Source organism: Somniosus microcephalus, chromosome 1 (genome assembly GCF_052327205.1).
Source record: "Somniosus microcephalus isolate GS21.2 chromosome 1, FLI_Smic_1.0, whole genome shotgun sequence".
NCBI classification, from domain to species: Eukaryota; Metazoa; Chordata; class Chondrichthyes; order Squaliformes; family Somniosidae; genus Somniosus; species Somniosus microcephalus.
This window is the reverse complement of record NC_140987.1, coordinates 122,625,012-122,643,205: the sequence shown is the minus strand read 5'-3', so window position 1 is coordinate 122,643,205 and position 18,194 is coordinate 122,625,012. Positions and strand designations below refer to the sequence as shown.

Genomic DNA, 18,194 nt, shown 5'->3' with positions numbered 1-18,194 from the left:
ACTAATCCCTTCCCGCCTCAGGTCGGCGGGTCCCAGTGCGGGGCGGGTACCCGCCTCCCCTGAAACTTACGTGGAGGCGGGTTTTGGGCGGGATGGTGTCGGGACCCCCGAAATCGGGATTTCCCCCCCCGCACATGCCTGAAACCCCGCCTGACGGCTCCAGGAAAAATCGACCCCTACATGTTCAAGGACTTTGGAGAGGAAAAGGAAGTTGGAGATGGGCAGTAGTTTGCAAGGACGGAGGGGTCAATACCTGAGGAGAGAGAACTGTTAACAGTCAGCCAATATGGGAGCCAGAAAAGGAAGTTGGGTGGTCAGCAGTTTAGTGCGAATAGGGTCAAGGGAGCAGGAAGTGGGTCTCATGGACAAGTCGGAGAGGTCGTGAGGGGAGATTGGCGAGAAACTGGAGAAAGATGCGAGTTCAGGGCTGGGAAACCTTAGAAGGAGTTTGGCCCGGTGGGCTGAGGGAAGGAAGGGAAGTGGCAGAGGCAGCTGATCGGATGGGTCTCAATCTTGGAGACAAAGAAGTCCATGAGCTCCTCGCACTCATTGTTGGAGGTGAGTGTGGAGGAAACAAGGGAGGGGGTTTAAGAAGACAGTTAGCAGTAGAGAAAAGAAGCTGGTGGTTATCTTTGCATTCCAGAATGATCCTGGAATAGTGAGCAGTCTTGGCAGACGGGAGCAGGAGCCGATAATGCTTTATGTGGTTCAGCCAGATCTAGTGGTGAATGGCTAAACTAGTTGTCTGCCATATCCGTTCAAGTCTGCGACCCTTGGACTTAAGGGAGCAAGGATGAGGGCTGTACTGGGGGAACGGCCAGGGTGAGAGGGTAATGGGTTTTAATAGGGACCAGAGCATCAAAGGTGGTGGTGAGGGTATGGTTGAGCAGATCAGGTCCGAAGTGGCAGCCAAAATGCACACGAGAATGGACACAGGGAAAAATTCAAGTTACATAGGCCCGGTTATGTACCAATTATTGAAATACATATTTCCTGGTAGTACCAGGGAATAGGTTGGAGACAATAGTAGGGAGTCCAGAGTTAAAGTCAGAGGTCACGTGGAGGGAAAAAGTTGATGTAGGTAGGATGGAGTCAGCATGGAGCATCGACGAACAGGTGTAGCGGGCGAGTGAAACCCAGAAGCATTTAAAAAAAACTTGCATTTATATAGCACCTTTCACGCTCTCAGGACAAGCGTTTACAGCCAAAGAAGTATTTTTGAAGTGTAGTCACTGTTGTGATGTAGGAAACACAGCAGCCAATTTACAGACAGCTAGGTCCCACAAACGGCAATGTGTTGATGATTGGATCATCTGTTTAGTGGCACCGGTTAAGGGGTAAATATTGGCCAGGACACCAGGAAGAATTCCCCTGCACTTCTTCAAAATCGTGCCACGGGATCATTTATGTCTACTGTGAGGGCAGTCGGGGCCTCGGTTTAACATCTCATCTGAAAGACTGCACTGGTCTATCAGCCTAGATTTTCTACTCAAGTCCCTGGAACGTCTGTTTTTTTCCGTTTTCGACCTGGTTATTTTCTACTTTTGTTGTTCATGAATTATATTCCACCAAAAAAAATTCTACCCAATTAAATTGCAGGAAAAAAAAATCTTAGATACATGACAATTCCTCAACCACCCACTATGTACCCTTAAAATAAAATATCACAATATAAATAACTCACAAATAGCACAATATACTCCCATACTTCATGATCCTTTTTATGGCTTCCCAATGCCAATAAGCCCCAGTCCAATCCACACTGCACTCCAATGCACAACCTCCAGCAAGACTACAATTCTTCAGTCACAGTGCTGTATATACAAAGAAACAGGCATTTTTTCTTCATAAAGAAACACCTGTCCAATAGATTGTAATGGTTAGGGCTTTTCCAGGCAACGTTTTCAATACTTGACTATGTACAACATCTATTTGTGTTCATTTTGAAACTGTGTTTTAAATAGGCATAAAAAAAAGAGAGAATATGGTTATTTAAAGAAGGATATACTTGCAATGGAGGCATTTCAGAGACGATTCACTAGGTTAATTCCAGAGATAAGGGGGTTGGCTTATGAAGAAAGGTTGAGCAGGTTGGGCCTATAATCATTGTAATTTAGAAGAATGAGAGGGGATCTTATTGAAACATAAAAGATACTGAGGGGGCTCGACAAGGATGATGCAGAGAGGATGTTTCCCCTCGTGGGGGAATCTAGAACTCGGGGGCATAGTTTCAGAATAAAGGGTCGCCCTTTTAGAACTGAGAGGAGGAGGAATTTCTTCTCTGAGAGGGTCGTAAATCTGTGGAATTCTCTGCCCCAGAGAATCATGGAGGCTGGGTCATTAAATGCATTTAAGGTGGAGATAGACAGATTTTTGCAAGATAAGGGAGTGAAGGGTTATGGGGAGCGGGCAGTGAAGTGGCTTTGAGCCCTAGATCAGCCATGATCTTACTGAATGGCGGAGCAGGCTCGAGGGGCCAAGTGGCCTATTCCTGCTGCTTTTTCTTATGTTCTTATGTTTAACTTTTTTTTAAAGTTACAAACACAAGGTATATATTATATATCTATGGCACCCAAAGTAACAGCTCGGCTCCTGGATGCAGCCCAAGTGTTACAGTCCCCACCACCTCGTCCACGTTTAAAACGGGCAGTTGCTTATATCAGCCAAAAAGCAAAAACCATTATCTATTTGGATGTCAATTTCAAAGTTGCCGGTTATAGCGTCTTAAGTGCTCCATTTTTTCGGGCATAAACAGCTGAGCTTACTCACTACTTCATATAATTACATAAAATCTGACCCTTAATCCTTCAAATAAAGCTACACGTATAAAAGAATCTGAAGATTATCAAACCCTACCTTGGATACCCCACAATGATTCAGTCCTTCGTATGGGACCCCCAGGTGGCAATTAACACCTTACAACACATTGCACACTCTCTCTTCCAAAGAAAACAAGAGATAGCAAAGACTGAGAAAGCTGACTAAACAAATTAAACTTTATTGTAAATCCTTTGGTGAAGAATTCCACTCCAACTACAGACTTCTGCTCAACAGCAGATAAGGTGAAAAATACTGCAATTGTATCTAACCCAATTAGGGGCAAGGTATTGACTTGGATAGAGAACTGGTTGGCAGACAGAAAGCAAAGAGTTGGAATAAACGGGTCTTTTTCCAAGTGGCAGGCAGTGACTAGTGGGGTACTGCAGGGATCGGTGATCTCATTGAAACTTATAAAATTCTAACAGGACTAGACAGACTAGATGCAGGAAGGATGTTCCCAATGGCCGGGGAGTCCAGAACCAGGGGTCACAGTCTAAGGATAAGGGGTAAGCCATTTAGGACTGAGATGAGGAGGAATTTCTTCACCCAGAGAGTGGTGAACCTGTGGAATTCTCTACCACAGAAGGCAGTAGAGGCCAATTCATTAAATATATTCAAGAAGGAGTTAGATATATTTCTTAAGGCTAAAGGGATCAAGGGATATGGAGAGAAAGCAGGGACAGGGTACTGAATTTGGATGATCAGCCATGATCTCATTGAATGGCAGAGCAGGCTCGAGGGGCCGAATGGCCTACTCCTGCTCCTATCTTCTATGTTTCTATGTAACACCATTATCTATGTGCAGCATAATGGTACCTCCATGGAGGGTATGGTGCTGATCTCAACCACCAATTAAGTAGTTAGCAAAGCAACGGGAACTGAAGCAAACTGAAGCAGCTCAAATGTTTCAGTCATCGCTATCAAGTACTACATGTTCAAATTATGCAGCACATGGGGCTGATAGACGAAGTACAATAACACATTGATCACAAGATAGTTACAGGTAAGAAAAGCCATTCAGCCCATCTAAATTGATCCATTCTACAAGAGCATAAATTCCCTCCATTGCAGCATCCAATTATTTGTTAAATCATTCCAGGTTTATCGCCTCCACTATTTGGAAGTCTATTCCATGCATTGATCAATCCCTGTGTGAAGAACAGCTTCCTGATATCAGTCCTAAATTTACCTAGTCCTAGTACGATAGCAAAATACTGCAGATGTTGGAAATCCGAAATAACAACAGAAAATGCTGGAAAAACTCAGCAAGTCAGGCAACATCCGTGGAGAGAAATTTGAGTTGACGTTTCGGGTTTGACCCTTCTTCAAAACTGGAGAGAAAAGGAACTAGATCGAAGGCAGGGCTGCGATCGGACAAAAGAATAAAAGAACCAAAAGAAGTAAAAGAGATTAGAAGCTAGACGAGATGGTAATAGGCTGTGATTAGGTGTAAAGTGTACTGGCAGGGCAAAAGATAGCTGCCAGGTGTGAGAGAGAAACAAAAGGAAAGGGGGGGGGGAAAGGAAAGGAGTGGAAAAATATAAGTGAAAATGAAATAGGGGCCGAGGTTATGATCTGAAATTGTTGAACTCGATATTGAGACCGGAAGGCTGCAGAGTGCCTAGTCCTAGTTTGAAACTGTGTCCCCTTGTCTTACTCTCACAATTTAAAGTTAATTTAAAGTAATATTCCAGATTTACTTTTCTATTCCCTTAACGATATTAGCTACTTGTATAAGGTAACCGGTCAGATGCCTCCTTTCCAGGTTGAAAAGCCCAAGTTTTTTTTTCCAGTTTTTCCTTATAACTCAGACCTTTGACACCAGAGATCAGCCTCGTGGCTCTTCCCTACACCGTCTCCCTTGTGTCTCAGCAAATAGCACTTCACTTTGTTGTGGAAAATGGAGAGAAACACTGTTGAGGCAGAGTAATGAAAGAAATAGAAGATAGAAAGCCTGTCTAGATAGAAGGAGGCAGAGAATATTTCTGACTCTACTGGGAGCAGGAAGAATAATTGCTGTCAGGACTTACTGAGCTCACAGTATTCTCTGACTCATTGTTAGCAACACTAAAGGACATCCAATGGTAGGAAATGAAAATTACTTCTCAAAAGTAATGCTTAAAAAGGCAATTACTTAAAATATATATTTATATATTCCTGAAGGGGGAAACTTAGTAGCAGATCTGTTCTACATCAAGATTAAGGTTGCCAACTCTGGTTGGTCTTAGTCCTGTTAGTTTGATTATATGACATGATTAATTTATAAATTATTGAAATATCTTCTGCCTATTATCGCAATTTTGGGTCACTATTTTCTGTCAATGCTAGTACTTTAGTAAACATTTGCAATTTTGCTCTTCCATAGTTCTTGTAATTTTACTAAAAGTCACAGAGAAAGTTTTCATAAACCCATTTAAGATTTTGCTACACAACAATCACATGAATTCTTTCCCATTGTGATTGTCCTTCTAACTCAGTAGTTTCTCTCCAAATGTTCCTTGCACAAATAAGTAACGGTACATAAGACAAAAAATAATTAACACCCTTGGGAATTTAATTTGTAGCAATAAACAGGATCACATTGTTCCAAGACATGTTACAAAGAGAAAGCATTGTACTAAATGCCACAACTAATTATGCAGTGTTGAATACAAGCTGAACAATGACACTGCATCCCTCAAGTATAAATGCAATTAAACTACCTTACAGAAGGACCATTAACCCGCAATCCAAGCCCACAACACTTCACAACCTCTTACGTCAGACGAAATTGCTATCAGTGCAAAACACAAGTATAAAACTAATTTATCCACAAAATTAAATCAGTACCATTCTCTGACAGATCCGATCGTAACAGGACTCTTGGCTACAGAAGGCGAGGAACGAAGAACAAAAAAGGAGTTTCTCTCTCCTTTCCTAATGGCTGAAACTTGACGCTGCTGTAATGTACTCCCCACCATGACGGCTACTTACTGCGTGGGCTTTACCTGTGTGAATTAGGCTTGGGTTATCCTTTGAGCAGCTTATATGGATTTAAATACAAATAGCAGTGCAGAGTGTAGCTCCAGACTATTGCAACGCTCAAGTGCAAACTGCCAATACATTGGGCTGGAATTTGAGGTGGGTAATAACAGCGAATTAACAGCATGCGCTGTTATTACCCCTTTGAAACTGACCGCAACTTCAGGATGCAATGCATGCGCATCTAAACGTGGAAATCCTGAAGTTGCGGTCAGTCATTCACTGCTCCGACACTGGCTGCACTGTGGTTCCACCACCGCCCCCCACTCCCTCCTGCCCATAGCCAGCTATCAGTGTAATCAGTGAAACTGATGAAAACTTGGGCTTTTCCGTGGTAATATCACTGTTAAATACCCCATTAAATGTTAGGCCTAAATACAAAAGCAAAATACTGCAGATGCTGGAAATCTGAAATAAAAACAGAAAATGCTGGAAATACTCAGCAGGTCAGGCAGCATTTGTGGAGACAGAAACAGAGTTAACGTTTCAGGTTGATGACCCTTCATCAGAACTGGAAATAGCTGGAGATGGAACAGGTTTTTAAGCAAGTGCAGGGGCAGGGAAACGTGGAGGGGAGGAAAGAACAAAAGGGATGGAAGGCAGGAGAGATTAAGAGACAAAAGGAGATGGTAATGGGACAAGTTAAGAAACAAAAGATGGCTCTAGATGAATTGTAAATGGCACTGGCAGAGTGAAAGACAGTTGCCATGTGAGAGAGAAAAAAAAAGTTAATGGAAAAAAGAGATAGGGGCAGAGATTATGGTGTGAAATTGTTGAACTCTATGTTGAGTTCGGCAGGCTGTAAAGTGCCTAATCGAAAGATGAGGTGCTGTTCCTCGAGCTTACGTTGAGCTTCATTGGAACAATGTAAGAGGCCGAGGACGGAGAGATCAGAGTGGGAATGGAGCGGAGAATTAAAGTGACAGGCGACCAGAAGCTCGGGGTCACTCTTACGAACTGAACGGAGGTGTTCCGCAAAGCGGTCACCCAATCTGCGTTTGGTCTCCCCAATGTAGAGAGCGCATCAGGAGCAGCGAATACAGTATACTAAATTGCAAGAAGTACAAGTAAATCGCTGTTTCAACTGGAAGGAGTGTTTGGGGCCCTGGATAGTGGGAAGGGAGGAGGTAAAAGGGCATGTGTTACATCTCCTGCGCTTGCACGGGAAGGTGCCGGGCGAAGGGGAAGGGGTGTTGGGGGTGATAGAGGAGTGGACCAGGGTGTCGCGGAGGGAGCGGTCCCTTCGGAATGCTGAAAGGGTAGGTGAGGGGAAGATGTGTTTGGTGGTGGGATCACGCTGGAGGTGGCGGAAATGGCGGGGGATGATCCGTTGAATGTGGAGGCTGGTGGGGTGAAAGGTGAGGACAAGGGGAACCCTATCGTGGTTCCGGGAGGGAGGGGAAGGGGGGAGAGCAGAAGTGTGGGAAATAGAACGGACACGGTCAAGGGCCATGTCAACTACAGTAGAGGGGAATCCTCGGTTGAGTATAAAGGAAGACATGTCGAAAGCACTAGTATGGAAGGTGACATCATCAGAGCAGATGCGGCGGAGACGGAGAAACTGGGAGAATGGAATAGAGTCCTTACAGGAGGCGGGGTGGGAGGAAGTGTAGTCCAAGTAGCTGTGGGAGTCAGTGGGCTTGTAGTGAATGTTGGTCAATAACCTATCCCCAGAGATGGAGACAGAGAAGTCAAGGAAGGGAAGGGAAGAGTCGGAGATGGACCATGTGAAGGTGAGGGAAGAGTGGAAATTGGAAGCAAAGTGAATGAAATTTTCTAGTACAGGGCGAGAGTCATCAATGTACCAAATGTTAGGCCTTGTTGGATTAGGTGTAACTGGGGTTTTAACTGTGTATTGGCTGCTAAACAAATATTATGGCCCTAAAAAACGAATTTTAATTTTGTGGAGTATCAAATTTCTCCATTATGATAAAAATTACAATTTTTAAGAAACTTTTTTAAAAATGTAGATTTTTAAAGTTTGTTCATATTTATTTCAGGTTTACATTATCCCCATGTGAGAGCCCCAATCTTTGTTTTGCTCTCTGTAACATTTTTAAACTGTTGGAATAAAAGCAGGTTCTAATTTCCTGCTTCCCTGTCTGAGAGAGTTCTGCAATGTGATTAGTAGCTTAGACAGCTTGTTGTCATAACAGCAGATCGGGCTAGGGATTCCTCACTATATTGCACTGAAATCACTTGCGCCTGGTAAAAAGCAAACTTCTCGCCACAGAGATCGCGAGCCATGATGCTCCCAGCCAACCCAGAAGCATGAATGAGACACTAGATGGAGACCTTGTCTGCAGGGTGAGTGCTCCCAGTGTCCTAACATTCAACACCCACTAAAACAGATTATCTGACGATTGATCTCATTGCTGCTTGTGGGAACTTGTTGCTGTTGTGACCACACTTACTTCATTGGCTGTGAAGCACTTTGGGACGCCCTGAGGTTGTCAAAGGCGATATGTGCACGCTGGTTCTTTCTCTCATCCTAGTACCGATGGATGCGTCACCTCTGTGAGGACTGACTCCATTAACCCCCCACGAAGCATGGATAGGACAAAATAAACGCCAACAACCACCTTCCTGTCCTCACTGCAGGAAGTGCCCAAATTCACTGTGCACCACCTGAACCAAACCTCGCAATACTTGCCGGCGACGCGCCGCCATGACAGGGCCTGACGGAGCTTGGAGTTCTCAGCGGGCCTTCCCCGATCTGCGGCGGAGGCGATGCCTGTGGTAAAGACTACAGTTCCCGGCATGCATCGCGCGACAGTGGGCAATGAGGAGTGGGCTGAACTCCGAACATGGCTTCCTCTGACAGTACACGGTGATGGACTGAAAGCAGCTTCACTCTAAGGTAATATCAGAGTGTGAAACGTTGCTTTCTCGCGTGTGGTTAGTAATCATTCAATCACACCTTCTGAAAAAAATATTGTGCATAGGGATCTAAACATCGAGTGACATTTTGATCCATCTTTAACTTTACACACAGGCCTCTGTAGTGGATTGACATTTACATGAACATGATTTAATTTTTAAAATTATCCACATTATAAATGTGCCACAAGATAGAGGAAGAAAAGGCAGTACATTCTAAAGTCGAAACAAAACGTTACGTTCGAAGATTAATTTTAATTCTAAATGCGTTCATACTATTATAAATCTCAGTAAATGGGTTTAATTTAACATAATACGATGACTCAGTATATTTTTGAACTATAAATGAACATCATTTATGAGTATTGATAAGCCACCCTTTTATTAAGTGCTTGGCTCTGAGTCAAATAAATTATCATGAAATATTTTCTATAATATCTTAGCTTTTATGTCATTGCAATGAATTTGAATAGAAATATACTGCATTTGTTGTACATCTTTGTGAACATCGAGTACATTAGTGTATGCCCGGAACTGCAAGTTAATGCCTCACCTTTATTTAGACATTTTGTTTAAAAACTACAACTTTACACTCATTTTATCAGGTGAATTCACCTGCTTATGATTTTAGCTTAACGAATAAACATTTCTTTCAGGACAAAAACTCCACTGCAAAAGTGGTACAACCATGGCTAACTAGAGAAGTTAAGGGTAGTATTTAGATTAAAAGAGGCCAAAAAGATTAGTAAGCTTGAGGATTGGGATGGTTTTAAAAATCAGCAAAGGATGACCAAGAAATTGATAAAGAGGGAGAAAATAGAATATGAGTAAACTAGTAAGAAATATAAAAACAGATTGTAAGAGCTTTTACAAGTATGCAAAAAGGAAGAGATTAGCGAATGTAAACATGTGTCCCTTAGAGGCAGAGACAGGAGAAATTATGATGGGGAATAAGGAAATGGCAGAGACATTAAACAAATATTTTGTATCTGTCTTCACAGTCGAAGACACAAAGAACATACTGGAAATTGTGGAGAACCAAGGGTCTAATGAGAGTGAGGAACTTAAAGTAATTAATATTAGTAAAGAATAAGTACAGGAGAAATTAATGGGACTAAAAGCTGGCAAATCCCCTGGACCTAATGGCCTACATCCATGGGTTTTAAAAGAGGTGGCTGCAGAGATGGTGGGTGCATTGGTTTTGACATTCCAGAATTCCCTAGATTCTAGAACGGTCCTCTTGGATTGGAAGGTAGCAAATATAACCCTGCTGTTCAAGAAAGGAGCGAGAGAGAAAACAGGGAACTATAGGCCAGTTAGTCTGACATCAGTAGTAGGGAAAATGCTAGAATCTATTATTAAGGACATGGTAACAGGGCATTTGGAAAATCACTGATTAGGCAGAGTCAACATGTTTTTATGAAAGAGAAATATTGCAAAGGGGTTGGCGTTGTTGTCTCTTGGCACAATTTGGCAATGGTTTGACTGAACATTTAAAATCATTGTATTGATCTATGTGCTAAGATTGGCTTGTAAATTCATTATGTAACATCATTTGTTAAATTACAACAATAAGAATCAGATATGTAGAGTTACAGATCTGTGAGCTGGTAGGTGTGGGCCCATTTATGTTATGGGCCCATTTATGTTATGGGCCCACACCTACCAGCAACTGTGTGAGCTTCTGCCAAACAGTACTGATTCCAATTTATGCAAAGTATTGATTGAATGAGATGGTTGGTCCTAAAATGGTCTGGTGTCATTTTTGAATGAAGCCACTTCTGCCCTATCGTTTAACATGAGCTGCTTGCCTTTGCCTATATTAGTGAATCTAGATGCTCCAAAGTAGGAGTGAAATAACCTAAATCAAATAAGTTTGTGAAGTTATTGTCAGTGATGAATGTATCGTTTTGTGTATACAAGCAGCAGTCATGAGTCATTTTTTAAAGTAATTTCATTTTTATATAATTCCAACCTTGCTTCCCTCCCTTGAAGTTACTGAGTTATGCTTAGAATACGTCATTGGAGCCCTCTGATACTTCACTCAAATGCATATTCTAAATCTACGAAGTGAGCATTTGCAAGCTATTTGGTCATGAGGGGACAGCTAAGCCCGATCCTGTCTTCACCTGACATCTACAGCACACTTTCCAACAGGTGTCACTGGATATTGATCAATGTAGGAACCAAAGCTGATTTTCCCTTGCCTCCTCCCTAGCCCAGAAGCACTGAGGCCAATTATTGCATCCCGACTACAACTTAAGCTCAGATCACCAACTCATCATGGACGAGGGATTAAGTCTGGAACCTTGCAGATCTCTAGGGCTCAGTACCACAATGGGCAGTGGATTCTCCCAAATGATATTGGGGAACCCCACGTTAGTTTTTAATACTTAAACCTGAAGCATTTTCTTTAGTGTTAAAATAGCTATCATGGCAGAGCAAGTAGGGCAATAAATTTTTGTGCCCCAACAAATTGCATTGGCACAATTCCAAGTGAGCACTTCTTATGCATCAGTGAGACCTTTTCTATTTCCTGCACCAGCCATCATTGTTGCTTCTGTGACTTCTCTGAATGAGATTGCTAGTTTAATGCCAGTTGAGGAGTAGATTCATGTTATGGGCCCACACCTACCAGCAACTGTGTTGAGACTACTTAATCTAATTCCATGTTCACTCTTACCGTTAACAGAGAGAACAGGCTTCTTTCGCATGAGTCTGGAATAATTCAAAGCCAGGCTCCAGAGGTGAAAGGACACTGCTACCATTCTGCATCACTTCGTTCCCTGCTCATACATTTTGATAATGCTGCTTGTTGATGGCACAAGATGTCAATGAGGGCAGTTTAATACTGGTCACAGTATATATCCATAAAACAAGGAAAATCTAAAGAAGTAGGCAACAGTGCTTCTTATTGACAAAGGTTTTCAAACTGAGGCACAACGGGTTCCTGGGCTTATCAAAATTCTATTTGCCCATCAAAAGACTTATATGTATATGTATTAGTATCTGCTGATTTACTAGAATGTTATTTTTGTTGCTGTAATTAATAAAATGACAGCATTGTTTCCCGTGGTAATTGACACTGCCTCTGGAAGTCTCAGTTTAAAATTTTGAAAACTGTAAATTTGTCGCCATTTACTAAACATGCAACATACTGAACAAGGAATTCAAATCTTCAATTTGTACGGAGTATTCTAATGAACAGGAAACAGAAACAATGGGCTGGATTTTGCAGGGGGTCAGTGGGCACGATTGGTGGTGGGTCAGGACCCCGCTGTGAACCCACCGCCACACGCCTTTCCCCAATGTCAGGTCTGTCAGCGCTGAGCAGACCCGACACGCAGCGGTGGGTTCACAGCGGGGGGGGGGGGGGGGGGAGGGGCTGTCCAATTCAGATAATTAGTAGCTTGTTTAGAGTCACTTAAGAATGAATTTCAGCTTGCCTTTTGCATTTGACAGCTCGTCCATGGGGTCCACGCTGGTCATGGACCACGTCTGTGAAGCTGAGGTGAGAGTTCAGTGGCCATTGAATCAGCTGTTGAGTTGACAGCTTCAAATGTACAGTAAAAGCTCCCACCTTAGAGAGATATCTTCCCTCAGCCACAAACTCTTCCTCACTGCATTTCCACAACAGAGTCACATGTTGCAAGTCTTTACACAAGTCTCTATCCGGTCGGACCTCATTACCTCTCCCACCATTGACAGATCGCTTCTGTCATCTCTACTTCACCTGCCATCTATTCAATCAGCATAGGTGCCCTTTATACACTCTCACCTTGGTCCTCAGAATTGCACCCTGATCAGCCCCAACACCGGCAGCACCAACCACACCAGCAGCACCAACAACAACACCACCGACCTTCTCCGCAATCAACTGATGTTGCACAGGACAGGGGGCATCAGCACCCAACCACATTGCTGCTCAGGAGGTCAGGGATGGCCTCACCATGGCCAGATTTACTTCACCTGTCGCTGTACATCCTAGCTGCCACGTGATGCGTCAGGTTGGCACCACCCCACACCAACACCATAAAGCATCCCTACAATGCCCAAGCCATTCCTTTCACACTCAAGACCATTGCAGGGGGTACTGTTATGTCTCACCATTCACTGCAACTCACTAAGCCACTTCCAAAGATGCACACAAATCTGTCCAAGAACGCAAAGTGTTGAAAATAAAGGTTTCAATGATTGACATCACATTAACAGAAACTTTACATGAATATTGCATAAAACACCCAAGTGCCTACCCTTGTGTGTTGTTAGTTGGTATGATTGCACTAGGATGAGGGTGAGTGTGAGGTGTGGCCAGTGAGACGGGGATGTGATAATGTAGTAAGATAGGGATGGGTGGAGGTGCAAGGTAAGTTGGTATGAGTAAGGATGTGCAGGAGTAGGGTAGGGAAGGCAGAGTGTTGAGGATGTGATGAGAGGCACAGCAGGATGAGGTTGAGTGTGGCTTTGTACTAATGTTTCGGGATCTACTGAGATTGAAACGTTTGTGGCACTGCACCCAGGTCCTCCTGACAACATCCCTGCTTGTGCCCTCCTCTGCAATGTGCAACCAGGCTGTGTTGATCTTCTGGGGAGGTCTCTTCTGTCCATGGGAAGGGAGAAGGACCTCCCTGTGTGCAGTGACTCCCTCCATAAGCATATGGAGGGAGTAGTGGGAGAGCCTGGGTGCAGCCCTGCACCTGTGTGCAGTGCTTGACAGTGTTTGCAGCACCTCAGTGCTGCAGAACACTGACAGCACAAATGTCAAAAGAAAGTTGGACATGGTCCCTTTAAGGAAACCGGCTGATGATGCGTCATCAGACCCGCTTCCTCTAATTGGCCGGGAAATGCGCTGGTGGGCTTAACAAGCCCAATTACGGGAAATCCATTTCAGAGACCGGGTTGGAGACACCAGTGGGGTCGGACCCGCCACCGACGTCGTCCGCCACAGACCTGCCGAGGTTCATAAAATCGTGGCCAATGTCCTTTTTTGAAGGGTCATATCTTCAATTTGTATATGGAGTATATTCTAATAAACAGGAACCAGAAACAATGGCCGCGATTTCGCCTACCCAGGCGGGCTTAGTGTGGCCGAGGTAGGTGGCGGGTTGCGACCCCGCTCCTGGCTCCATCCCGCTCTGTGAAGAATATTCCATAGATTGGCCTTGTTAAGCTCGCCGTGCGAGGTTCCCGGCCAATTAAAAGGAAGCGGGTCTGATGACATCATTTGATGACGCATCATCAGCCGGTTTCCTTAAAGGGGCCATGGCCACATTGATTTTGACAGTTGTGCTGTCAGTGCTCTACAGCATTGAGGTGCTGCAAACACTGACAAGCACTGCACAAAGGTGCACGGCTGCACCCAGACTCTCCCATGTCTCCCTCCATATTTATGGAGGGAGTCACAGCACGCAGGGAGGTTCTCTTCCCTTCCGATGGGTGGAAGAGACCTCCCCAGGAGACCAACACAGCCTGGTTGCACATTGCACAGGAGAGCACAAGCAAGGATGTTGTCAGGAGGACCAGACTGCAGTGGCGTAAACCTTTCAATGTTCCCAGTAGATCACGAAACGTTAATGCCAAGCTACACTCAACCTCATCCTGCTGTGCCACTCATCACATCCCCATCACTCTGCCTTCTCTACCCTACTCCTGTACATCTTCACTCACACCAACTTACCTTGCACCTCCACCCATCCCTCTCTATCTACATTATCACTTCCCCATCTCACTCGCCACCCCTCACACTCGCCCTCATCCTACTGCAATCATACCAACTAACAACATACAAGGGTAGGCACTTGGGTGATTTAGCCAATGTACATGTGAAGTTTCTGGAAATGTGCTGTCAGACATTGAAATCTTTATTTTCAACCTTTTGCGTTCTTGGACAGATTTGTATGCACCTTTGGAAGTGGCTTAGTGAGTTGCAGTGAATGGTCAATGAGACATAAGGGTACCCTCCAAGATGGTGATGAGTGTGAAAGGAATGGCTTGGACTTTGTAGGGATGCTTTATGGTGCTTGTGTGGGGTGGTGCCAACCTGGCGCATCATGTGACAGCCAGGATGTACAGCCTCAAGTGAAGTAAATCTGGCCATGGTGAGGCCATTGCTGGCATCCCGGGCAACAACGTAGTCGGGTGCTGATGCCCTGTGTCCTGTGCAGCATCAGGTGATTGCAGAGAAGGTTGGTATTGTTGTTGGTGTGCCTGGTGATTTTGGTGTTGGGGCTGATCGTGGTGGGATTCTGAGGACCAGGGTGAGATTTTTTTCAAGGGCACCAATGCTGCGGGAATAAATGGCAGCTGAAGTTGAGATGACAGAAGCAATCTGTCAATGGTGAGAGAGGTTGCTCCAAGGAGGTGACAGTGGATAGAGAGATCACTCCAAACACTTCCAAACTGTATAAAGCTCAAAAGTGGGTTCCAAATCATGAAGGCTCCAGCTTCTAAGTTTGAGAAGTGTACAGCTGTGAAATGGTAGGTTTTAGACCACCTTTGCAGCTGTCACCTACTCACAGCAAAGGAGTCATTGAGAACCCGACATACTTACCTGACGTGTTAGCTGCTCTCCGGGAACCTCGTTGAAAACCTGGTAAAATGGTACGTACATGGAAAAATGGTGCTTAACTACCTTTTAATAAGCTTTTAACTATCTAAATTGGCTGACCCGCTGCTTGATGTCGGGTCTGTTCAGGGATGACAGACCCGACACTAGGGAAACTGGCAAGGAGGCAGGTTTACAGTGGGACACCGACCCACTATCAATCTGTGATTTTGACAGCAGATCCGCCTCCTAACCCGCACTCTGAGCGCTGGTAAAATTCCGGCCAATGTCCTCTTTTGAAGGGTCTAATTTATATTGTACTTGTACAATTTGATCTCCATAGTTACCATGGTCACAAAAGCATCCTTGGATGAAGACGATGTTGGCTGGGGGCTTGGCATCTCAGAAAAGATGGAAAAAAGTAATGCAAACTGGGTAGACATTACTAAGGAATTCAAAGATTGCTGTAAAGGTAAAATCCAATTATATCTTAAGCAGTTTCTTCGATAGCAGATAAATGAAAGCCTCATGTAATATGAAAAGCAGACTAAATATGTATTCCAGTTTTTCCCACCCCAGAATCCTTTTCTTTTTTTTTCCAGTTTTCTGCTTATAATAATAATAATAATTCAACTTTATTGTCATTGCACAAGTACATGAACAACGAAATGTGATCTTGCAAGCTCCCATGAGTCCAGTACAAATAACATTAAACGTAAATAGCACCGTCCTGGGAGAAGCAAAGCCGCTGCGTCTGTGCGCGCCGCCATTCCATTTCCACCATTCCTCCTGTCCGACAATCTTCAGCCCAACGCCCGGGCCTGCTCACCAGCCGCCCCTCCCGGGGCTCCTTCCGTGACCTTCTCACCAACCGCCCCTCCTCGGGGCTCCTTCCTTGACCTTCTGCACCTGGTCTTCCCTGATGGTCACCCCTCCAGGTACTAACCAGGCCTGGCTCTGCTTAGCTTCCAAGCCTTGCCAGTGACCCTGTCCCTCGTCCCAGGAACAGGGCCTCTCCTGACCAAAAGTTCTTAATATACAATTATAAACATAAAAGATGATAATAGGTCATCTGAGTACAGGGTCTCTCATTAGGCTTATGTACTATATCATTAGACTACTTTTTAAGAACACAGAACAGAAAACATGCAAGACAACAGCCCCGAAAACAAACTACTTTCCAGTGCTAGACATTTATACCTCCTTGAAAAAGATGTAATATAGCAGGAGTCTTGCATGCTATGGTATTTTATTCTGAAAATTGGCATTTTTCTCTTCCTTTGTATTTATGTTATTCTGTCTCCTTCCTCTTCCAAACATCCAGGTATTCTTGTAGAAAAGTTATTTTTGGGGTTATAAAGTAATCCCTCCTCATTCTAAGTTTTATAGGTAAATTATTTTGTTTGGTTTTATTCAAATTTCCTTACTTTTATATTTCTTATCTCCCTTTTTCTGTTTCAATATTCAGAAAGTTGTGCAATCCACTTTTTTACTTAAATCTGCCCAGAGATGTGAAATGTTTGTTAAGAAGACTTGTTACTTTAAATGAGGGTGGAGGATGAGAAGTGAGAAATCTTGTGTATATATTTGTACTTGAATGTTTCTAATTGGGCTGACAATTGTATAGTAAAGTGTTAGCATAGTACTCCTTACACCTTGAAACTTGGGTTCTGCTTTAGTCCAGACTGATGGGATGGTAGTCTTGTCTCCCTGTAGACTGTTAGGATGCTCTATGAAATGAGTTGGGCAGTTTGAGCACAGTTCCTGGTGACAAATTGGCAATCTCGCTCAAAGTGAAAAATCTCTCCAGTGCAGTAGTCTTTAGATGTTGGAGCAGTGTAGAGGATGCTTTACTCTGCACCTGGCCATGTACCTGACCTAGGAGTGTTTGATACTGACACTGAGTGACACCCTTACATTTAAAGAGTACAAAAAAATCATCTTAAAATACAAACAGGAAAAAGACCTATTATAGAGGTTTGACGTTTGAATCAGTTTAGGTTCAAAGCTAAACTGTTGGCTTTACTGTATCTGCAATTAAAGCTACCCTGAGGTCGCTGCAGTAAAATGTCAAGCTATAATCTTTAACACTCATATATTGCACTTAGTCTGCATTTACACTACAAGCTTAGTGTCAGCCAAAGTTCTTTCAGCTTCGCAGCGACGCTAAACTTGTATATTGTAAGTCTGGTGTTAAGGCTTGAACTGGTTCTGAAGTGGATTAAGACACCATCCTACAGGGAGTTTCACACTGCTTCACTCTGGTGTCAGGACAGGGCCTGACTGCAGATTCAGGCTGTGTTTACACCATAACAGCAGCATCAGTGCGAAGTAAAACCAGTTCACATCTTCACTACAGTTGCTACTGCAAGATGCAAATGAATTTCAGATTTTGAATGATTGAAGTTAAATTTGGAATGACTATGCACCATAATAAAGGGGTTCCAGCAAGAGATAATTTTATTGTAAACTGCATTACATCCTACAGTGAAATACTACAACAAAAATTAATTTAAATTCTTTGTATTATTTTAGAACTTAAGCTGGGCGAGCTACTTCATGACAAACTGTAAGTATGGCAGCATTTTTCATTGAGCAGAAAAATAATTAATTCTTTTCCAAGTAAAACTGGAACTTTTCAGTTAATCTTACACTGAAAAACACCATTCTTTATTTAACTGTTAAAATCAGTCACAACCATAAATTCATGACACCGATTAAGCTGCTTTTAAAATCACCTACAGTCCATTCCATTGGTGGTCATTCTAGATCTGTTCTATAGTACATAGAAGATAGGAGCAGGAGTAGGCCATTCGGCCCCCCGAGCCTGCTCCGCCATTCAATGAGATCATGGCTGATCATCCAAACTCAGTACACTGTCCCTGCCTTCTCCCCATATCCCTTGATCCCTTTAGCCTTAAGAAATATA

At 43.5% G+C, this 18,194-nt stretch overlaps 2 protein-coding genes across 6 annotated transcripts in view; one reads left to right on the top strand and one right to left on the bottom strand.

Moving 5' to 3' along the window:
- agtpbp1 (ATP/GTP binding carboxypeptidase 1) overlaps positions 1-8,431 on the bottom strand; it is a 410,793-nt gene extending 402,362 nt beyond the window's left edge. For 2 of the 4 annotated variants that reach the window (XR_015078056.1, XM_085985187.1), the window contains exon 1: positions 8,256-8,429. The gene's annotated coding sequence lies outside the window, so the exon portion shown is untranslated. Of the gene's footprint in view, positions 1-5,649; positions 5,766-8,255 lie in introns of those variants that run through there. The other 2 variants (XM_085985173.1, XM_085985184.1) reach the window with 2 other exon arrangements.
- Positions 8,432-8,598: 167 nt separating this feature from the next.
- naa35 (N-alpha-acetyltransferase 35, NatC auxiliary subunit) overlaps positions 8,599-18,194 on the top strand; it is a 124,845-nt gene continuing 115,249 nt past the window's right edge. For both annotated transcript variants that reach the window (XM_085985206.1, XM_085985204.1), the window contains exons 1-3: positions 8,599-8,701; positions 15,609-15,737; positions 17,801-17,834. In XM_085985206.1, coding sequence (XP_085841332.1) covers positions 15,614-15,737; positions 17,801-17,834 — 158 coding nt within the window. In that variant the 5' untranslated portion in view covers positions 8,599-8,701; positions 15,609-15,613. The remainder of the gene's footprint in view (positions 8,702-15,608; positions 15,738-17,800; positions 17,835-18,194) is intronic.